The following is a 23,088-nucleotide window of genomic DNA, read 5'->3' on the forward strand; positions in this document are numbered from 1 at the left end:
TCTGTCAGTCCCCCATGACTGGCTCCCACTGTCCAGACGTCTGCAGAGTTGATGGGATGGGGTCAACGTCTGCCTTTGGTCTGGGCTGATAGCACTACCCTGCAGAGGGACTTGGTGTGGAGTGGAGCCGGGAAATGGCATGGAGATAGCTGTTATTCTTGCAGGTCGGCCACGCAGCCCCTTGTCCAGCACTGCTAGCTGTGAGATCATAGAGATAGAAACAGAAACCCTACAGCACAATACAGGCCCTTTGGCACACAAAGCTGTGCCGAACATGTACCTGTACTTACTGTACTTTAGAAGTTACCTAGGGTTACCCATAGCCCTCTATTTTTCTAAGCTCCATGTACTTATCCAGGAGTCTCTTAAAAGACCCTATTGTGCCTCCACCACCATTGCTGGCAGCCCATTCAACACACTCACCACTCCCTGTGTAAAAAATTTTCCCCTGTCATCTCCTCTGTACCTACTTACAAGCACCTTAAAACCATGCCCTCTGTGTTAGCCATTTCATCCGTAGGAAAAAGCCACTGACTATTCACACAATCAATGCCTCTCATCATCTTATACACCTCTATTAGGTCACCTCTCATCCTATGCGACTTCCTCTGGCCCTCCACACTGCCAAGAGTATACTATACAGTAATACTATATTCTGCCATCATATTTGACCTACCAAAAGGAACCACCTCACACTTATCTGGTATGAACTCCCATCTGCCACCTCACAGCCCAGTTTTGCATGCTATCAATGTCCTGCTGTAACCTCTGACAGCCCTCCACACTATCCACAACACCTCCAATCTTTTTGTCATTAGTAAATTTACTAACCCATGCCTCCACTTCCTCATCCAGGTCATTTATAAAAATCACAAAGACAATGGGTCCCAGAACAGATCCCTGAGGCATACCACTGGTGACTGGCCTCCATGCAGAATATGACCCGTCTACAACCACTCTTTGCCTTCTGTGGGCAAGCCAATTCTGGATCAACAAAGCAATGTCCCCTTGGATCCCATGCCTCCTTACTTTCTCAATGTCTTGCACGGGGTACCTTATCAAATGCCTTGCTGAAATCCATATACCCTACATCTACTGCTCTACCTCCATCAATGTGTTTAGTCACATCCTCAAAAAATTCAATCAGACTCGTCAGGCACAGCCTGCCTTTGACAAAGCCATGCTGACTATTCCTAATCATATTATACCTCTCCAAATTTTCATAAATCCTGCTCTCAGGATCTTCTCCATCAACTTACCAACCACTGAAGTAAGACTCACTGGTCTATAATTTCCTGGGCTAACTCTACTCCCTTTCTTGAATAAAGGAACAACATCTACAACCCTCCAATCCTCCGGAACCTCTCCCGTCCCCATTGATGATGCAAAGATCATTGCCAGAAGCTCAGCAATCTTTTGCCTCAGTGCCACTTTTCCTCTCTGAACCCATTTCCTGGAACTCTCCTGGGTGCTTTCACAGAGTGAGGAACCTCCTCCCCACCCCACCCATTCGGTTCCTATATAAACACAGATGGAAAAAAAATCCATTTAAGACCGCTCCCATCTCTTTCAGCTCCATATGTAGATGACCATGCTGAGCTTCCAGAGAGCCAATTTTGGTTCTCTTAATATGTCTATGATTCTCCTGTTTACCTTGTCTGCAAGAACAGCCTCATGTTTTCTTTTAGCTCTCCTGATTTCCCTCTCAAGTGTTCCCTTGCATCTCTTATATTCCTCAATTACCTCATTTATTCTTGCCTACCTATACCTGTTATGCACATCCTTCTTCTTAACCAGGGCCTCAATATCTCTCAAAAACCAAGGTTCCCTAAACCGGTTATCCTTGCATTTTCTTCTGACAGGAACATACAAACACAAAATTTCACTTTTGAAGGCCTCTCACTCATTACAATAGAATTTATGAAAAACTATACATAAACAAAGAGTGACAAATGTGAACATGAGTTGTAAAGGGAACTTGAGAGTGAGTATGTAGGTTGTAGAATCTGGTGACCAAGCTATTTGATACGGACAGGGCAGTGAAATTTGTTTACATGGACTTTAGCAAGGTCTTTGGTTCAGAAGGTTAGATCAGTGGAATCCAGGCCAAGATGGCCAATTGGATACACAACTGGTTTGGTAGAAGGTGCAGGGATTGGGGTGGGATGTTGGTCACACTTCTCCCCTCTCTCTTCTCTCCCTCCACCCATTTCTCTCCCTGTTTCTTACCCACACTCTGATCTGTTCAGTTCTATTGTAACTATTAAGGCAGTTACATTGTTGGCATATCAGGCTGGCTTACAATATCAGGTTCAGGGTCAGTGGGTCTCAGTGCAATCAGGGATCCCAGGCTACAATGTAACTGACCACAGGCTACCAGTCATTCAGACAACATAGTAGAGCAGAATTGGTGACAACACTTAAGCCCATTTGACCTCTGACCCTGACCTGGACCCTCTTCTCTTACTCCGCTAGGGAACTACTTTGCTAGCCACTTCATCATGGGAGGACAGACGTTTGACTCTGCTCAGCCCGAGGGATTCCTGTTTGGGGAGAACTCCGACCTCAACTTCTTGGGAGCTCGGCCGGTCACTGTATGTACTTGACTTCTGACTTCCCTGCGGACTGAGATTGCAGGGTGGCAGCCAGGCAGGAATGTTTCAGGTCCAAGGTTTGGGGGAAAGGCAGCGGACTTCTGTTCATAGTCGTCCTCTCTCTGCTGACCCATCTGTACTCATTCAGCACTTGGTCTGCACTGTTCCTGTCTGCTCCGTATCGTGTGTTCAGTGTCAGTATGTCCTGCACCAGTGTGTTCTCACCCAGTGCACTATGCTACTGTCCACTGGCCAATTCACATGTGTTCAGTGACAGGATGTCCTGCACCAGTGAACTCTGACCCCTTGCACTCTGTGCTAGTGTGCTTGGAGCTAGTGCTTATAGGCAAGGCCCCCCCAGTGTGTGTGAGGGTCACCCTCAGTGTGTTGAGCAGTTGCTCAAGCAGCAGGACCCTTGGGGGGCTGTAACCATGGTAACCATTGCCTACTGTGGGAGGTGTGAAAGGGTTGGTCACTGGGCTACTACAGGTTGCAGTCAGCCTCCTCCTGGCTCTATGTGATGGCTGCATATCTTTGGTGACTGAGAGTCAAGGTCAGCCCACTCATGGGTGCTAGGAGATTGATGACCAGGTTACCCTGGTAACAAAGTCTTGATGGATGGACACTCCAGGAGGACACAGCTGTAGGATAAAAAGCTGGGATCCTTGATGCCCTCTATCCACCCCCTCCCCCCCCGAGGGAAAGATAGCAGCAGTGGGTTAGAGCCTCCCTCTCAGGGAGAAGGAGGTCTCCAATGGGGAGGGGGGGTGAGTGGTTGTTGGAGGACTGAGGGAGGCAGCTCCCCCTTGGGAGGGGGTAGTGATGGTTCCTATTGTGGGGAAGCTGGCAGGAGACACAGGACCCTCCTCCACGCCCTGCCTGAGGAGGCCATTCAGTCCAATGAGACCACGCTGGTGTTGCAAACCAGTAACTGATTGTCTGAGGTCAGTGCCCTCCTGTTATCCGTCTCGGCTGGGATGGATGGTATGAGCGCGAGGGGAAGGACCTGGTGGGGGTGGGTGATGGGGTGAGCACCACACTTCACAGTTACCCATCCCCTGGAGTGATCCTGGCATTCCGTGCTCCACCCACAGTTCCCATACGCTGCTCCTCCACCTCAGGAGCCGGTGAAAACCCTGCGGAGTCTGATCTCCATTCGGAAGGACACGCTGAGACTGGTGAGGTAAGGCTGAATCACTTCCAACTCCCAACAGCAATGTAGGCTGAGGGCATGGGAAGGTGGGAGGGGGCGACGGTCACACAATTGTACATGTTGGGAGCAGGCCATTTGGCCAGACAAGTCCACACTGAACAGTAGGCGGCCACATCATTAATCTCATCATCTCTCCACCCCCAGCACCTGCCTAGGCTGGACATGGCCAGACACATGATCCTGCCCCCAGCAGTGTGTTCCAGCTAATCACCACCCTCTAGTGAGGAAAGTCCCTCTCAGATCCTCTTTCCACTCACCCTAAACCTGTGATCTCTGGCATTAACAACCTCTGACAGTCTGCCCTATTTATACCCTTTCCTAATGTACATACCACCGCAAGGTTCCCCTCACCCCCTAATCATGTCTGGTTCAGGGAAAGCAGACCTAACTACTCCAGTCTCTCCTCATAACTGAAATGATGCATCACAGTCAGGCAACATCCTGGTGAAACTTCTCTGTGTTCTCTCCAGTACTTTCAAATCCTTGCTAGAGCGTAGTTATCAGAACTGCACATAGAACTCCTGCTGAGGTCCGACCAATGTTTTATAAAATTGGCACATAGCTTCCCTGCTCTTATGTTCAATATCCTGATTAACAAAGGCCGTTATCTCATACGCTGCCTTAACCACATTAGCTACTTTGCCAGCTTCAAGGATCTTTGGATTTGCACAGCAGGGCCCCTCTGTTCCTCAGTGCTCTTTGTCTCATGGTATATATCCTAGCCTTTTTATTACTCCCAAAATATATCACCTCACATTTATTAGGATTAAGCTGTCAGTTCCGAGCCCATTTCACCCCGCAATTTATCTGCCATTTCATCAACTTCAGCCCAATAGCTCAGACACCCACCATCAAGAGGCTGGTCATAGCACACATCAACTCCAGCTTTCCATCCAACTTCAACCTGCAATTAACGTACCACAGAAACAGAACACCATCTCCTTGGCTCTGTACTCATCTCTGGAGCATTTGGACAGTAAGGGCACGTATTGTTTATGACTATATTTAATATTATAATTCCAAGCAAACTCATTACCAAACTCCAGACCCTGGGAAGCAACATCTCCCTCTGCAACTGAATACATTTTTTGTAATTTATTTTTTATCCAAGTTGATCATCAAACAAACATTTCCATAAGATGTATTTCAGATATTGTTCATATATATCATATAGTCATATATACCACAAATCTCCACATAATACTTATCTGAGGTATACACTTACAAAAAGAGAGGAAAGAAAGAACAAGCGAAAGGAGTAAACTATGTACAAGTAGGGAGTGATTTTTTTTTTACAACATATTCATTGATTTGTGTGGATAAAATCAGGCCTATAAGGTGCTATGTATTTAAACCATTTTTCCCATTATGAATCAAATTGTTCTAACTGATGATTAACAGATGCTGTTATCTTCTCCATTTTGTAAATGTCAATTGTACTGTCCATCCATGCATTTAAGGTTGGGCTCTCCTGTGATAACCATTTCCTAGTAAGATTCTTTTTACCAGCCACCAGCAGTATATTCATTAAATATTTATCTCTTTTCAACCATTCTTGAGGTATATACCCAAAATATATGGTCTTACTCTCTAAGGGTATTTCACATTTAAAGATGTCTTGTAGGGCATTGTGTATCCCACTCCAATAGTCTTTGATAATGGGGCAATCCCAGAAAATGTGATAATAGTTTGCATTTTGATTTTCACAATTTCTCCAGCAAACGGAGGTTACTATCATAATGGGATTTCTGACAGGGTGTAATAAAATATCTTATCAAGTTTTTCCATTCAAACTCCCTCCATTTCTGTGAACTGGTACACTTCCATTGATACCTCCATATTATTGTCCATTCTTCCTCAGATAAAATTATCTCTCCTTCCTTCTCCCATTTTGTTTTAATGTATGAAGTCGAATGTGTTTTAAGATTTTCTGCAACTGAATACTTGACTTCCTGACCTACACATTACAATTGGTAACTGATCAGCAGCAGCACCTCCACCACAATTATTTTTAACCCTGATGCACCATAAAGTACAAAGTAAATTTATTATCCAAGTACATGAAACCCTGCTGGTTTCCTTGACTGCGTAAGTCTGGGGAAGACACACTCTGGTCCCGCCAAACTCGTGAGATTGAGACGGCTCTCCCACCCCAAACCCTGGTTTGTCTGGATGCTGTGTAATTTGCTACCCTGTTACAACTCAGTACCATGAAATAACACACAGCACACTGCATATGATTAAAGGAATTATATTTATGAATCTTAACTAAATGGTTAGTAAAGAAAAGAAAGAAAAAACAAAAAGGGTCCATTATAATTAAACAGTCAAATGTGCACCAGTTGGAGCTCAATTCACCGATCCTCAGTTGATCTTGGTGCCTGGTTCCATCGAATCACAATCTCCCCACTGGGTTATATCCCATGTTTGATTCTCTCCAGCATCTTCTCTCTCTTCATCTCACACTGAACAAAAGACCCAGCTCATATTTGAAAGCTCCCACTGTCTTTAACCATAACCCAAATACTGCTTCTACAGAAAGACCATTACAATAGCAGTGAAACCTTTCCCAGGGTGTTACACTCTCCCCCCACCAAAATTAGTCATGACCTCATGACATTGAGATAATGTGTCACCCCTTCATACAAAGCACAAAGTCCAACCCAGGTGTAACTGGCAATGACGTAGCTCACCAAAGGTGATAGGTGCCACACTCTGTTCCCTGGGTGCAACATAGGCCAGTCTGTTTGGGGGTCTCCTGACTCTTTGGGACCTCCTTACTCCATCATCTACTTCTTCAGCTTCAGACACTCCCTGGGCTCTTTCCTGTCTATCTGCGGGGGTGGGGGGGGGGCTCCTGCCCGTCCATTACCTGTGCCATTTCCTTAGTTCTTGTTTAGGGCCATCTTGACAGGCCCTTTCCCATTCTCTGGTTTCACCTGGATCTGAATCTCCACTACATAGGGCATAACCGCCCATCAGTCAGCAAACTTGTGCTTCCCAGGTAGCCCCAGATTCCTTATGAGGCCTCGGTCTCCAGGCATTAGTTGGGAGAACCTAACCTTTTGATCATAGCTGCTCTTATTTCCTTGGTTCTGCTTGGTAGTTGAGACCTTAGCTAGTTCATAAGACTTTTTCAGCTCCCTTTTCAGATCAGACACATACTGCAGATAAGTCTTCTGTTGTAGATTTTCCCCACCAGTCCCAAAATAGAGGTCAGCCCCCAAACATCAGATAATAGGCTAGTAACCAGTAGCTTCATTTTGTGTACAGTTGTATTAGTGGACCAGAAGCCCAATATGTTGACTCCACTTGTTCTTTCTAGTGATCTCCAAGGTTCCAAGCATGTCCAGCAAGGTCCGATTGAACCCCTCAGGCTGGGGATCACCCTGCGGGTGATAAGGCGTAGTCCTCGACTTCTTGATTCCAAAGCATTCTCAGTAACTCATGTATGAGCCTACTTTCGAAATCCTGTCCCTAATCACTATGCATCCACCTGGGGAGGCCATAATAAAAGAAATACTTACTGAGGTACTTAATGAATACTTTACTTAAGTATTCACAATGGAAAAGGATCTTGGTGATTGTAGTGATGACTTGCAGCAGACTGAAAAGCCTGAGCATGTAGATATTAAGAAAGAGGATGTGCTGGAGTTTTTGGAAAACATCAAGATGGATAAGTCGCTGGGACCAGATGAGATGTACTCCAAGCTACTGTGGGAAGTGAGGGAGGAGATTGCTGAGCCTCTGGCGATGATCTTTGCATCATCAATGGGGATGGGAGAGGTTCCAGAGGATTGGAGGGTTGCGGAAGTTGTTCCTTTATTCAAGAAAGGGAGTAGAGATAGCCCAGGAAATTATAAACCAGTGAGTCTTACCTCAGTGGTTGGAAAGTTGATGGAGAAGATCCTGAAAGGCAGGATCTATGAACATTTGGAGAGGTATAATATGATTAGGAATAGTCAGCATGGCTTTGTCAAGGGCATTACATGCCTTACGAGCCTGATTGAATTTTTTGAGGATGTGACTAAACACATTGATGAAGGAAGAGCAGTAGATGTAGTGTATATGGATTTCAGCAAGGCATTTGATAAGGTACCCCATGCAAGGCTTATTGAGAAAGTAAGGAGGCATGGGATCCAAGGGGACATTGCTTTGTGGATCAAGAACTGGCTTGCCCACAGAAGGCAAAGAGTGCTTGTAGACGGGTCATATTCTGCATGGAGGTTGGTCACCAGTGGACTGCCTCAGGGATCTGTTTTGGGACCCCATGTCTTTGTGATTTTTATAAATGACCTGGATGAGGAAGTGGAGGGATGGATTAGTAAGTTTGCTGATGACACAAAGGTTGGAGGTGTTATGGATATTGTGGAGGGTTATCAGAGGTTACAACGGGACATTGATAGGATGCAAAACTGGGCTGAGAAGTGGCAGATGGAGTTCAACCCAGAGAAGTGTGAAGTGGTTCATTTTGGTAGGTCAAATATGATGGCAGAATATAGTATTAATGGTAAGACTCTTGGCAGTGTGGAGGATCAGAGGGATCTTGGGGTCCGAGTCCATAAGGACGCTCAAAGCAGCTGTGCAGGTTGACTCTGTGGTTAAGAAGGCGTGCGGTGTATTGGCCTTCATCAATCGTGGAATTGAATTTAGGAGCTGAGAGGTAATGTAGCTATATAGGACCCTGGTCAGACCCCACTTGGAGTACTGTGCTCAGTTCTAGTCACCTCACTACAGGAAGGATGTAGAAGCCATAGAAAGGGTGCAGAGGAGATTTACTAGTAAGTTGCCTGGATTGGGAGCATGCCTAATGAGAATAGGTTGAATGAACTCAGCCTTTTCTCCTTGGAGCGACGGAGGATGAGAGGTGACCTGATAGAGGTGTATAAGATGATGAGAGGCATTGATCGTGTGGATAGTCAGAGGCTTTTTCCCAGGGCTGAAATGGTTGCCACAAGAGGACACAGGTCTAAGGTGCTGGAGAATAGGTACAGAGGAGATGTCAGGGGTAAGTTTTTTACTCAGAGAGTGGTGAGTGCATGGAATGGGCTGCCGGCAACGGTGGTGGAGGCGGATACGATAAGGTCTTTTAAGAGACTTTTGGATAGGTACATGGTGCTTAGAAAAATAGAGGGCTATGGGTAAGCCTAGTAATTTCTAAAGTGGGGACACGTTCGGCACAACTTTGTGGGCTGAAGAGCCTGTATTGTGCTGTAGGTTTTCTATGTTCTGGGTTCTAAATACTTCTCCCATAACACATTGGCTATGGTGGATACCCTCTGATCTTTGGTAGGCAAGGCTTGCACATATCTAGTGTAGTGATCTGTAATAACCAAGACATTCGTCATGTTGCTGGCATTGGGCTCTATTGACAGGAAATCAAAACACACCAGGTCAAGTGGCCCTGCACTCTGCAAGTGGGATAACGGAGTGGCCCTCGTAGGCAGCGTCTTCCTCGGTATACTGTACATCAATTGCATGACTTGCAGTACTCTTCGACCTCTGGCTTTATTTGGGGCCAGTAGAACCGATCTCTGAGCAATCTATAGGTCTTGTCAATGCCCAAATGGCTGAAATCATCATGAAGTGACTTCAACACAGTCCTCTGATACTTTTCAGGCAGAACCGGCTGGGAATGCTGAGGCTTGTCCAGAGGCAACATGACCAGTATAGGATCTGGTTCCTTAACTCCAATCTTGGCCATTCTCTCAGTAGTAGAGACACTGCAGAGTGTTTTCATCTTGTCCGCTTGGGTCATGTCCTGTTTCGCAACTGCTCACCAAACTGTACCAATGTGTAGTTCATCTCGTTGAGTGGCGGCCCCTTCCTCAGGACTCAATTCTGGCAACTGCTTTGTCTTCAGGTTGCAGTAAGCTTGTGGAATGGCACCATCAGAAGCTCCCAAATGATCTACTGCTTGATTCTGCCCTTGCCTTTTCTCTGCCTTCCCCATGATGGAAAGCTGGCACATGGTTTTGACTCCACGGGCAGGAATGCTCTCCCACTCTCCAGACCTGTCCAGACCTTTGTGTGCATGTCAGGACAATGCAAGGGCATCAATGTTTTGACTCCCCGGCTGGTACTTCAGGCTGAAATCAGGAAGATAATGCCATCAACCACTGATGGTCTGTTGCATCTAATTTCACCAAGGTCAGGATATAAGTTAATGGGTTGTTGTCCGTCCTCACCTCAAACTTTGCACTGTATAGATAGTCGCTTAGCTTATCTACCACAGCCCATTTCAATGCCAGGAACTCCAATTTGTGTGAGGGGTAGTTTTGCTCAGAGTGTGACAAACTCTAGTTGACAAATGCAACAGGTCTCAACTCTGTGCCCTGAACCTGATACAGGACACCCCTAAGCCCTCTCTGCTGGCATCTGTGTGCAGTACATACGGCAATCAGGGGTGCTGCAAAAGCCAGCACAGGCACTTTCATCAGCAGCTCCCTTAGCAACTGAAAGGCCTCTTTGCATTCGCATCCCATCTCACTCCAAAAGGCTCCGAAGGGCTAAGATAATCTTTATCATCCTTTCCTTTCATCCTTCATGAACCTCTGATAGTATCCAAAGAACCCAAGGAACAAGCACAAAGTGCTCACAATCTGGGGCCTTGGCCGTGTGATCACTGCCTCTATCTTAGACAGATCTGTAGCTACTCCATCCATGAGACTATGTGTACAACATAGTTGACAGCCACCTTGCAGAACTGGCACATGTCCAGGCAAAATTTTAATCTTTCAGGTGGCCCTGCACCTTCAGTAGCTTCGCTTCATGTTCCTCCAAGGTCGATCTGAACACTATGAGACCATCTAGGTATACCAATACCTCAAGCAAGTTCATATCCCCACCGTTTTCACCATGACATGATGGAAAGTCGCCAGGGCTCCTAATATACCCTGACACATCCTTTCAAACTGGAAGAATCCCAGCGGACATATAAATGCCATCTTCTCTTTGTTTGGCTCACTCATGGGGATCTGATAATACCCACTCCTCAAGTCCAGCACACTGAACCACTTCACACCACTCAGGCCAGTGTGTCCTCAATTCTTGGGACTGTATACTGGTTGGGGACTGTACTGTTACGTACCCTGTAACTGGGTCACTTACCAGCAAAGATAGAGAGGTCCGTTGAAGTCTGATGGTATTATTTTTTACAGTATTTATTGATAAAAATACACAAAAATAATATCAATGCAAACATACAGATAATATATGTCGTCAATACTAAATCTAAAAGCGCGGGTATAATAATAATCAATAAGAAATAGCTCTATCGTTGTCTAGGGGATAATGTATTGTCTGATGGAAATATAAAAGTCACTTTAGTTCATTCAGGCTGCAGCCTTTGGTTGGAGTCAAGAGGGATTTTTAGAACTTGCCAGCTTTTCCTTTTTATGATGTCGATCCTTCCAGAGTTTCGTGGGTGTTGGTTTCTCCTTTTAGCTAAAGCCGTTCTTCTGTGGTAAGGCCCTCAATCCCGGCAAAGGGAAAGGATGCACGCGAGCCTCCCACCGGCTGTCGCTACCAAACGCTGTCACGGGACTTCCAGCGTCTCTCCTGGTGCGTCTGAAGGGGTTGTTCCCCAGACCCTCTTCTATCCTTACTCACGGGGTCTCAGATGTCAATCAGGTTGGGATGATGCAATCCCTCAACCAGCCCACTTTAGTCATTCCCTGAGGGCTTCAATGAATAGTACAGTACTCAATACACAATTCTGTCTCCAAGAGACAATGTCCGGTATCAATGGCTTTGTCTCGCTGAGGGCAGGACACACATTCCAAACCCATGAGGATTCTCTCTCATTTCCTGGGTCCCCAGACCTGAATTAATAGCGATCTTGCGATTCTCAAAAAGGAGGAGGCTACTTTGTACCCTTCGGCCCCTCAGAGTTGTGGCACATTCGTAACACCCCCTTTCTTCAACGCATTTTTACCATCGGTAAAAACGAAGTAATACAGAGTCTTACAGGATTTTAGAATCTAACACAATACAAAAGTTTTTTTTTACTACAGAGCAATACAGTTATACATTCAATTCAGCATCTAAACAGTTACCGATTACATTGTCACTTCCTTTAATATCTTAATATCTTGTACCTTACTAAAGTCTTGTAGCATCAGACTCCAATTTAATAACCACCTATTTTTTTTATTTTCTTTCCTTCAGCAAACAAAAACTAAAGAGTTGTGATCTTAGCTTACGTGTATACTACAAAAGTTCATGCAAATACTAATCTTTATGTTACTTTCAAACTTAACAGTCAAGCTTCCATGGGGGTTGTCTTTATTATTCACATGCTTTGTCGAAATCCCTTAAAACCGGCTTCTGCTTTTTTAAAAATGGCGTCCCATTAACCCTTGCCTCTTTTCCAGTTAATTCCCACGTGGTGAGCTTGTGCACCATGGCGAAATAGGCTTTCGCCCACTCCTTTCATAGGAGTTATTTTATCAACAATGTGTTCCAAACTTAGACCATTTTCTGAATTTCCACACAATTCTTTAATTTTACGCAAGTTGCTAGTTTTCTCTTCAGGACCCTTCAGGCTATTAGTTCTCAATGCCAGCGATCCCTCTTTGTTCAAACAGCATTTCGAATTCTGCGGTTTCACACCACACTCCTGAATAACAATAGCGTGTGGGGTCCCTTTACCTTCCAACTCAACCTGTAATTGATTCACAGGCACCGCGGTACCAAGCCATTGTCTCTTTAGCCTGGTTGCTGCTTCTGACATCAATCCAGACTTTAAATTTTCTTCATTCAATTTGGGAACTACACTTTTCCCTTTTCCTTCAATAATAATATTCACCTCACCACCTTTTATCTCCTCACTAACTGTTAACACACCTTCGAGCAAAAACAACTGGGAACTCTCACTTCCCACTATTACCAAGGTTAACCCTTTCTTCACTGAACCAAGTCCATCTGACCCACAAGGACTGCATTCCTTTTCAACTGAATCAAATACTTCAGACTTTTTCTGAGCTCCATTACTAGGTTCAGTACCACGTGCATCCACATCTTGGACACACTCAAACGGGACATTTGCCTCTTCCAGGCTTTCAATACCCGTACCCTTTTCAAATTCCAAATTCCCTTGATCCTCCCAGCTACTCTCTGGGCAACTCCCTTCCGGAGTAAACTCAACCCCGCAGGCTGAAACAACCTCATCTGCCAACCCAGCAGACTTCTTCAAGGTAATGGCATCCTTTTCATCTAGGACTGCCCTCATTTCATTATCGGGAACACCTTTAGAATTTTCAACTTCTTCAAACAGTTCTGCCAAACCAGACAGATCATCTATGTCCAGCTCTGGACCTTTTAACAGCCTTAGCTGTTTCTCATCTTTATTTCGTGCCTCTATAACTTGAGGTCTACCTCCTCTCCCTTACTCTCTTTCACTTTACTACTCTTCGTTTTACCACCCTCTAAACCCTCGTGGTACAGGGTCGGTAAAAACGTCTCGGCCAAATCGATACTGGCCGGATTTAAACTGCTCTCTGTCTCAGCTGCCTTTCTCGACATGCTGCGAGTGATCACGCATGCGGGATAGATCTTGGAATTTAGGGGCAGGACCTCCACCGGCTGTCTCGTTAGCTTCATTGCTGACCAAACCTTACCACCGGCTAAATCATTACCCAGAAGGACGTCCGCGTCAGTTCTTGGGAATTCTGATCGCACCCCCATTTCAACTGGTCCAGATACCAGCTCACAATTCATAATGATCCTATGCAAGGGCACCGTTTCTGTCCCTTTTCCTATTCCTTTCAAAGCTACCATTCTCGTCTTGCAACCAAAATCCAGTACCTTACTGCTAATCAATGACAGTTCAGCTCCCGTGTCTCTCCAGATCCGCATGGGAACTGGTGGGTCTCCCTCTCTCACAGACACGGTTCCATTTGACATACAAGTCTCAGACCCTTCTCGTACTCTGTCTACCCGGGGCTCTCTTGTCAATTTACTGATCACCACGGCACATCCTATAGGGACTGCTGCTTTCCATTTTCCTGTCTCCGTCCTCAGAGCAAAGCACCTAGATGCAATATGTCCCCCCTTTCCACAATTAAAACAGGTCAAGCCCGGAAATCTCTTGCCGTCTTGCCTCTCCTCCTCAATCTTACCACTAGCTCCCGGCAGGACCTCTGCCTCAGCCGGTGGACTTTCTCTATCGTTCCCACGGTCTCTCTGGTAACTTTTATTCGAGGAAAACTTTGTCTTGTGGGTTAGGACATATTCATCTGCGAACCTAGCAAATTCGGAGATGGACTTATTCGGCTTCTCATTCAAATACACCCGGATATCCTCCGAAACACAACCTTTAAATTCCTCAATCATAATTAACTCCCTGAGATGCCAAAAATCCTCTTCCACTGTTTCTGCTGTACACCAGCGATCCAAGAGCACACCCTTCTCATAGGCAAACTCGGTATACGTCTGATTCCACCCTTTCTTTAAATTTCTGAACTTTTGTCTATACGCTTCAGGTACCAATTCCTAGGTCCGGAGAATGGCCTCCTTTACTTTGTCATAATTCTCCGCCTCTTCCTCCTCCATGGACAACGCCGCATATGCCCGTTGTGCCTTCCCTTTTAACACACATTGTAACAACGCCACCCACTGCTCTTTGGGCCACTTCTGATTCACTGCCACCTTTTCAAAAAGCAAGAAATAACTATCAACATCCGTCTCCTCGAACGGAGGTACTACCCTCAACTCCCAACTGACATTAAACCGCTCCTCTCGGTCTGACCCTTGAGCTCTTCGCTCTTGCCTTAACTTCTCCATATCCAAGTCATGTTGCCTCTGTTTCTCTGCCTCCCTCTCCTTCTCGGCTCTTTCCCTCTCTTTTTCAGCTGCTTTAACTGCACCTCATGCTCCCTTTGTTTCTCAGCTCTGTCCTGCTCCCTTTCCACCTCTAACTCCTTTAGCTGGAGTGCATGCTCCTGTTGCTTTTTGGCTCTTTGCTGCTCTTTTTCCTTTTCAGCTGCTTTAGCTGGAACTCATGCTCCCTCTTCCTCTGTTCCACGTCCAGCCTCAATTTCTCCAACTCTAACTGAGCCGTCCCACTAGCTGGTACCTTTTCAGGGATATTTTCCAATACCTCAGCTGAAAACACATTCTTCCCAATATAATACTGAGTTACGGCCCTCCGCACCTCCCGCTTTTTCATCGACAACCTCACCTCTGCGAGGCTTAGTCCTTTCGCAATATTTATTAATTCTGACTTGGTGGCCGCCTCTAGTGCCCCCAGAGTCGGGTTTTCTATAAATTCATCCACGTCCATCTTTGCTGGTTTCCCGTCTGGCTACCCGCATAACCAGATCCAAGTTTGGACTTACAAGCCCGATTCACTGGCTCCCCAATTTGGTATCAAATCCCGAGACGAGAACCCCAAGTTGTTACGTACCCTGTAACTGGGTCACTTACCAGCAAAGATAGAGAGGTCCGTTGAAGTCTGATGGTACTATTTTTAACAGTATTTATTGATAAAAATACACAAAAAATAATATCAATGCAAACATACAGATAATATATGTCGTCAGTACTAAATCTAAAAGCGCGGGTATAATAATAATCAATAAGAAATAGCTCTATCATTGTCTAGGGGATAATGTATTGTCCGATGGAAATATAAAAGTCACTTTAGTTCATTCAGGCTGCAGCCTTTGGTTGGAGTCAAGAGAGATTTTTAGAACTTGCCAGCTTTTCCTTTTTATGATGTCGATCCTTCCAGAGTTTCGTGGGTGTTGGTTTCTCCTTTTAGCTAAAGCCGTTCTTCCGTGGTAAGGCCCCCAATCCCGACAAAGGGAAAGGACGCACGCGAGCCTCCCACTGGCTGTCACTACCAAACGCTGTCACAGGACTTCCAGCGTCTCTCCTGGTGCGTCTGAAGGGGTTGTTCCCCAGACCCTCTTTTATCCGTACTCACGGGGTCTCAGATGTCAATCAGGTTGGGATGATGCAATCCCTCAACCAGCCCACTTTAGTCATTCCCTGAGGGCTTCAATGAATAGTACAGTACTCAATACACAATTCTGTCTCCAAGAGACAATGTCCGGTATCCGTGGCTTTGTCTCGCTGAGGGCAGGACACACATTCCAAACCCATGAGGATTCTCTCTCATTTCCTGGGTCCCCAGACCTGAATTAATAGCAATCTTGCGATTCTCAAAAAGGAGGGGGCTACTTTGTACCCTTCGGCCCCTCAGAGTTGTGGCACGTTTGTAACAGTACACCTTTACAGAGTCTGATAGTCTACACACATTCATACCATCCCATTCTTCTTCCTGGCCACCACTACTGGAGATACATAAGGGCTTCTAGACTCAGTTCCCTTCAACTTCCACAGTGGCTGCCGAACATCCTCCACCTCTGCAGGCGCCAGTCGCCATGACCTTTATCTGAACAGGGTGTTCTCTGGCACCCAGATGGTGTGATGAGTGCTCATGGAACAACCCACATCAAACTCGTCAGTAGAAAAAACATCTTCCAGCTTCAACATCTTCTTTATCAACCTCCTCTCCCAACCCGCAGGTACCAGGGAGTCCCTAAAGTTGAATGACTCTGCAGTCAACTTTCCCTTTTTTGGGGAGAGTTTCTCCCTGGCTTGTCTCACAGGAACACTAGACATTACCATCACTAGGAAGAGGTGCAAGATTGGTATCCCCTGCCTGAGGGTGACCTCCTGCTCCAAAGTGTTCCTAACACTTACTATCATCCTGTGCACCTGTACAACCGAGGATTCTGCAGGTCGGGCCTCACCAGTATCCCAGCAGGTAAGCATGACTCCTCTGTGTGGTCTTCCAGAGCATCCACCAAGAGAGCCTTGGCATCAGGCATTCCGGGAAATTTGGGTTTCCCGTCACGCTCACTATTTCCCCAGGCCATAACATGACTGGTTTGGACTAGGTACCACACAGTCCATCGTTTATGCTCATCATCCAGCCCAGTGCGGCCACACACTTCCTCAAAAGCAGCTCGGAACACAGGGTAAATGGACAATGTTTTCAGAAAGCATTCTCCAACTTTCTCTTTGTAGGCTCCCACTAGCCTCCTCACAATAGGAGTATTTATCCCCACAAGAACTGAAGCTTCATCCTTCTCGACCGGGTCTGGACAAAGCAACACTAATGTATCAAGAAACTTAGCTACTCCCACATCTGCCTCCGAAAACTCCAGCTTCAATGACAAGTAACCACCATACGGATAGTCATCCGTACTAAGACCCCAGATCTCTAGCGCACTGTGTTACATAAATTGTAAATGTGTCAAATACCAGTGTAAAACAATGGTAGTATGGCTCTAGCATAAATACCCTCAATCTGTAATGGTATATTGGAACTTGGCCCCACTAAGCCTTCAGGAATAGGGTTTTTTGCTCTAGGGTGTTCCTTGAGATATTGCTGGGAATGTGTTCCCTCTGAGGGTGTAGCATACGTTTATGTTACCATATACAGCCTTGAGATTAAATTCCTTGTGGACGTACTCAATAAATCCATAGAATAATAACCATAACAGAATCAATGAAAGACCACACCAAACTGGGTGTTCAGCCAGTATGTAAAAGACAACAAACTGTTCAAGTACAAAAGGAAAGAAATAATAATAGTAAATAAATAAAGCAATAAATAATCGAGAACAAGAGGTGAGAAGGCACCGAAAATGCATCTATAGGTTGTGAGACATTTCAGTGATGGGGCAAGTGATATTCTGTGAAGTTATTCTCTTTGGTTCAAGAGCCTGATGGTTCAGGGGTAATACATGTTCTTGAACTTGGTGGTGTGAGCCCTGAGGCTCCTGCTTCTTCTTCCTGATGGCAGCAATGAGACTAGAGCATGTCCTGAGTGGTGGCGGTCCCTAATGATGGAAGCTACTTTATTGTGATAGCATATCATGCAGATGTGCACTATGGTGCCAAGGATGGACAGGATAGTGCCCTCAGACCCCTACTTTACTCCCAATACACTCAAGACTGCATAGCCAGATTCTAGTTCACACTGTCATTCACTCCACTCAACATGGTGGCCTCTATCAGCCTGCAATAATCTCACCTATGTTACTGTGAACATCTCACCTACATCACTATGATCACCACGCTTGAATCATCACACATACATCACTGAGAACATTTCACTTACATCACTGTTATCACCAACCAGTGATCATCTCACCTACATCACTGTGATCATCTCATCTATGTCACTGTGATCACCAATCTGTGATCAACTCACCATCATCACTGTGATCACCAGCTTGTGATCATCTTCCATACATCACTGTGATCACCAACCTGTGATCCTCTCCACCTATGGATCACACAGCCCTATGTTTTCCATTGCCAAGCCACTATTGGATCCTGTGTATGTGTGTGAGTGTGTGTGTGTGCGTGAGAGAGAGAGGGACAGAGCTAATCCCGTACAGAGAACGAGCGAAAGAGAGAGAAAAGAAACCTGTTGGAATCACTCAGTTGCTGTATCTCTGCAGATAGAAACTGAGGCAAAGTTTCAAGTTGAAAAGCAAGTTTAAAAATTAGTTTAATTCAGAAGGTTCGCCAAAATGGTTCCAGGGTTGATGGACTGGAGATGCTAGATTTGTAGTGAAGTGGTGGGGGTTGAGGGATTTAATATCAGGAGGGTGGGACTCAAGAGTGTAGTGGGATGATGTGATGACAGAATCAGTTCTTCCTGGTGGTGTAAATGTACAACCCTGAGGAGTAACAAGGGGAGTGCAGGTTTTCAGGACCATGGTGCTGGAAGAGACATGATAGATAGAATGACCTGCTGTTGTGACTCCAAGACTTCATGTCCTTTCCCCCATATCCCCCAGATGCCCAGAGGAAGTGCAGAGCCCAGGGGGGGACAGTTCCATATTAAAAGTTCCCTACAACGTGGAGTTCACCTTCGATGCTGACGCACAAGTGGCTATAACCATCTACTACCAGGCCACTGAGGAGTTCCACAATGGCTGTGCCAGGTGAGAGCCCATCTACCCAGTAAAGTACTAGCCTCAATAATGGGGGGGTGGTGAGAAATGGTCCCTGGAATTGGGGGTGGGGGAAGACCCTGTCTCAGGGAGTGGGGAAGTGGAGAACTGGTCCCATTATGGAAGAAACACAGTTCCATGGGTGGGGAGGGTTGAGAGCTGGTCGTGTGCTGGGATGTGGGAAGAGACCCAGTACCACGCTAGGTTAAAGCGAGAGCTGGTCTGGGGATGGGGTGGGGGGAGACATGTTCTCGTGGGTGCTGAGTGGAGGGTTGGTGGGGAGAGAAAATCCCAGGAGTGGTGGGGGAGAGACCCAGTCTGTGGGTGGTATCAGGTTGGAGTGGGGATTCATTCCCGTGGGTTGGGGTTGAGAAAGTCCCGGGAGTGGAGGGGTGGAACAAGGAGACCTGATACTGAGAGCAGTTGGGTAGTTGAGGGGGCACCCTTGGGATCACTATTCACCCAGAGTCACCAGACAGATGTAACCTTACTGAGAGTGGGGGCTTACTGGGGTAGAGCAACACGTGTGTTGTGGGGGGGGGGGGGGCGTGGAGGTACAGCCTTTGCTTGTGACACTATTATCAATGATTTCTGCACAGCTACACCTCGAAGGACTGCTCCCTACAGTCGGAGACTGTCCATTACAGGCGTGGCGTCTGCCAGCAATTCTGTTTGCCGACTCACACCATTGATCCTTCGGACTGGATGGATGAGGAGGTGGGTGGGGCTATCCACGTTTTTACATGTAGTGCAGTGTTTCCATTCGGCCCATCCTCTTGGGTCCCACACTGGATACAAAAAAAAACACAAGGTTCTCTTCTTAGATGTCCCCAGACCATTTTGGTAAACCCTCTGTCCTGCAGCCAACTGCAGGCAGTAATGAGATCTCATCTCGTTCTGAGAGATGGGGGCATTTTGGCTTTTACAATAATAACACTAAATGCTGAGCAGGTCAGGCAGTATCTGTAGAAAGACAAATAGTTACTACAGTCAGATGGGCAGGAGGTATCATGAGGGGTATGAGCTGGGGCTCTCTGGGTGGGGTTGTAGACAGTTATTGTGAAATTGAGAGACAGGACAAAGAATGCCTGAGGGTGGCAGACATAAAGAAGACAATTGATACTTTCCTTCATTAGCTGAGGAGTGACCTGAGTGTCGTTTATAAAGTTGTGAGAAACATAGACAGGGTGGATGGTCACAGTCTAGAACATATTGCCAGAGAAGATGGTGGAAGCGGGTATGATAAAATGTCTAAGAGGCATTTAGACCAACATGAGAACATGCAGGGAATGGAGGGATATAGACCATGTTATATCCATTCATGGCCATGTCATGGTCTATATCAGGGGTTCCCAATCTGGGGTCCACTGACCCTTTGGTTAATGGTAAGGGTCTATGGCATAAAAAAAGGAGGAGCAGAGGGATCTGGGGGTACATGTCCTCAGATCCCTGAAAGTTGCCTCACAGGTAGATAGGGTAGTTAAGAAAGCTTATGGGGTGTTAGCTTTCATAAATCGAGGGATAGAGTGTAAGAGATGCGATGTAATGATGCAGCTCCATAAAACTCTGGTTAGGCCACACTTGGAGTACTGTGTCCAGTTCTGGTCGCCTCAGTATAGGAAGGATGTGGAAGCATTGGAAAGGGTACAGAGGAGATTTACCAGGATGCTGCCTGGTTTAGAGAGTATGGATTATGATCAGAGATTAAGGGAGCTAGGGCTTTACTGTTTGGAGATAAGGAGGATGAGAGGAGACATGATAGAGGTGTACAAGATAGTAAGAAGAATAGATAGAGTGGATAGCCAGCGCCTCTTCCCCAGGGCACCACTGCTCAGTACAAGAGGACATGGCTTTAAGGTAAGGGGAGGGAAGTTCAAGGAGGATATTAAAGGAAGGTTTTTTACTCAGAGAGTGGTTGGTGTGTGGAATGCACTGCCTGAGTCAGTGGTGAAGGCAGATACACTAGTGAAGTTTAAGAGACTACTAGACAGGTATATGGAGGAATTTAAGGTGGGGGGGTTATATTGGAGGCAGGGTTTAAGGGTTGGCACAACATTGTGGGCCGAAGGGCCTGTAATGTGCTGTACTATTCTGTGTTCTATGTTGTAAAAGGTTGGGAACCCCTGGTCTATTTCATAGATCTTGATTGTTAACACAATCATCCCTCAGAGGCTGGTGGGTAAATTATGCTCGTTGGTACTCAACATCCTCTTTGTAACTGGATCTTGGACTTCTTGACAGAAAGACCCCAGTTGGCTACAACATCTCAAGCTCCATCATGCAAAGCCCCCAGGGTTGTGTGCTCAGCCCACTGCTGTTCATACTGCTGACTCAGAACTGTATGGCCAGATCCAGATCAAACCGCATTATCAAGTTCACTGATGATACAATAGCAGTTGGCCTCATCAGCAACAATGATAAGTCAGCATACAGAGAAGAGTTAGACAAGCTTATCAATTGGTGCAAGAACAACATCCTGAGTCAACAAGACAAAGGAAATGACTGTAGACTTTCAGGAAGGCACAGGTCGACCACTCTCCAATTCACATCAATGACTCTGCTATGCAGAGTGTGAAGAGCACGAAGTTCTTTGTAGTGCACATAACGGACGATCTAACCTAGATTCATGGCAGCACCTCACTTGTCAAGAAGGCCCAGCGGCACCTACACTTTTTGAGGAGATTGAGGCATGCAAGGCTCCCCATCCCCATTTTAACAATTTTCTGCAGGAGCACTACCAAGACACCAGGTGTCCTGTCTGGCTGCATCATTCTTGGGTATGGAAGTTGCAAGGTATCGAACCACAAGACCATACAGAAGACATTAAAAACTGCCAAGAGGATCATTAGGGTCTCCCTCCCTCCTATTTGTGAAATTTACCAGAAGTGTTGCAGATGAAGGGCTCAAAGCATTGTTGAGGATCCTACCACTCATCCCACTATCATCAGGAAGGAGGTACAGAAGCATCAAGACTATGATCACCAGACTGGGTAACAGCTTCCTCCCTCAGGCTGTGAAACTAATGAATATCCTGCCACCACCAACATTTGTCACTAGGACAATGAGCTGTTTACTGCTTGCTATTTGTCGTTTACCTGTGTTGCGCTACATGAGTTTTTGATGATACTTTATTAACTTAATTATGTTATTTTGTTTGTGTGCTGTGTGTGATATATGTACAGTCAGATGACAAACTTGAACTTGAAAGTGCAGGCAGATAAGATTGGTGTATGTAATGGTCAACATGTATGTGATGGGCTAAAGGGCCTCTTCCTGTTTTATTCCCACCCTGCTGCAGTTCTTGGTGTCAGATGAGGGGTGAGGGTCAGAGAGTTGGGAGAGGGTCTGGATTACAGAAAGTTTGAGGCACAGAGACATAGTGTAGTGAGTTTGGAGTTTTGGGAGCTGGAGGGCAGGGGGTTGGGCTTGGCACTCCTTTTGGAGAGTGAGGGAAGAAATCAGTTTTGAGATCTGAACCCCAAGTTTTGACCTTCATCTTGTCTCTTCCCAGCTGGTTTGTAATGCTGATGGCACTGTATACCCAATGGTGATCCATGCAGTTGTGGATGAAGGAGAAGGTAAGGAGAGTGGGGTCTATGTCAATAGACAATAGGTGCAGAAGTAGACCTTTCGGCCCTTTGAGCCTGCACCGCCATTTTGAGATCATGGCTGATCATCTACTATCAATACCCGGTTCCTGCCTTGTCCCCATATCCCTTGATTCCCCTATCCATAAGATACCTATCTAGCTCCTTCTTGAAAGCATCCAGAGAACTGGCCTCCACTGCCTTCCGAGGCAGTGCATTCCACACCCCCACAACTCTCTGGGAGAAGACGTTTTTCCTTAACTCTGTCCTAAATGACCTACCCCTTATTCTCAAACCATGCCCTCTGGTACTGGACTCTCCCAGCATCTGGAACATATTTCCTGCCTCGATCTTGTCCAATCCCTTAATAATCTTATATGTTGCAATCAGATCCCCTCACAATCTCCTTAATTCCAGCGTGTACAAGCCCAGTCTCTCTAACCTCTCTGCGTAAGACAGTCCTGACATCCCAGGAATTAACCTTGTGAATCTACGCTGCACTTCCTCTATAGCCAGGATGTCCTTCTTTAACCCTGGAGACCAAAACTGTACACAATACTCCAGGTGTGGTCTCACCAGGGCCCTGTACAAATGCAAGAGGATTTCCTTGCTCTTGTACTCAATTCCCTTTGTAATAAAGGCCAACATTTCATTAGCTTTCTTCACTGCCTGCTGCACTTGCTCATTCACCTTCAGTGACTGATGAACAAGGA

General features: G+C 46.0%; 1 protein-coding gene across 4 annotated transcripts in view; it reads left to right on the forward strand.

Annotated features, from left to right (window-relative positions):
* rnf157 (ring finger protein 157) overlaps positions 1 to 23,088 on the forward strand; it is a 102,571-nt gene that overhangs the window by 1,386 nt on the left and 78,097 nt on the right. For 3 of the 4 annotated variants that reach the window (XM_073026508.1, XM_073026509.1, XM_073026505.1), the window contains exons 2-6: positions 2,476 to 2,594; positions 3,689 to 3,777; positions 18,633 to 18,779; positions 19,388 to 19,505; positions 22,300 to 22,366. In XM_073026508.1, the coding sequence (XP_072882609.1) occupies positions 2,476 to 2,594; positions 3,689 to 3,777; positions 18,633 to 18,779; positions 19,388 to 19,505; positions 22,300 to 22,366 (540 nt within the window). The remainder of the gene's footprint in view (positions 1 to 2,475; positions 2,595 to 3,688; positions 3,778 to 18,632; positions 18,780 to 19,387; positions 19,506 to 22,299; positions 22,367 to 23,088) is intronic. The other variant, XM_073026506.1, reaches the window with a different exon arrangement.

This window comes from Hemitrygon akajei, chromosome 22, assembly GCF_048418815.1.
Source record: "Hemitrygon akajei chromosome 22, sHemAka1.3, whole genome shotgun sequence".
Lineage (NCBI taxonomy): Eukaryota > Metazoa > Chordata > Chondrichthyes > Myliobatiformes > Dasyatidae > Hemitrygon > Hemitrygon akajei.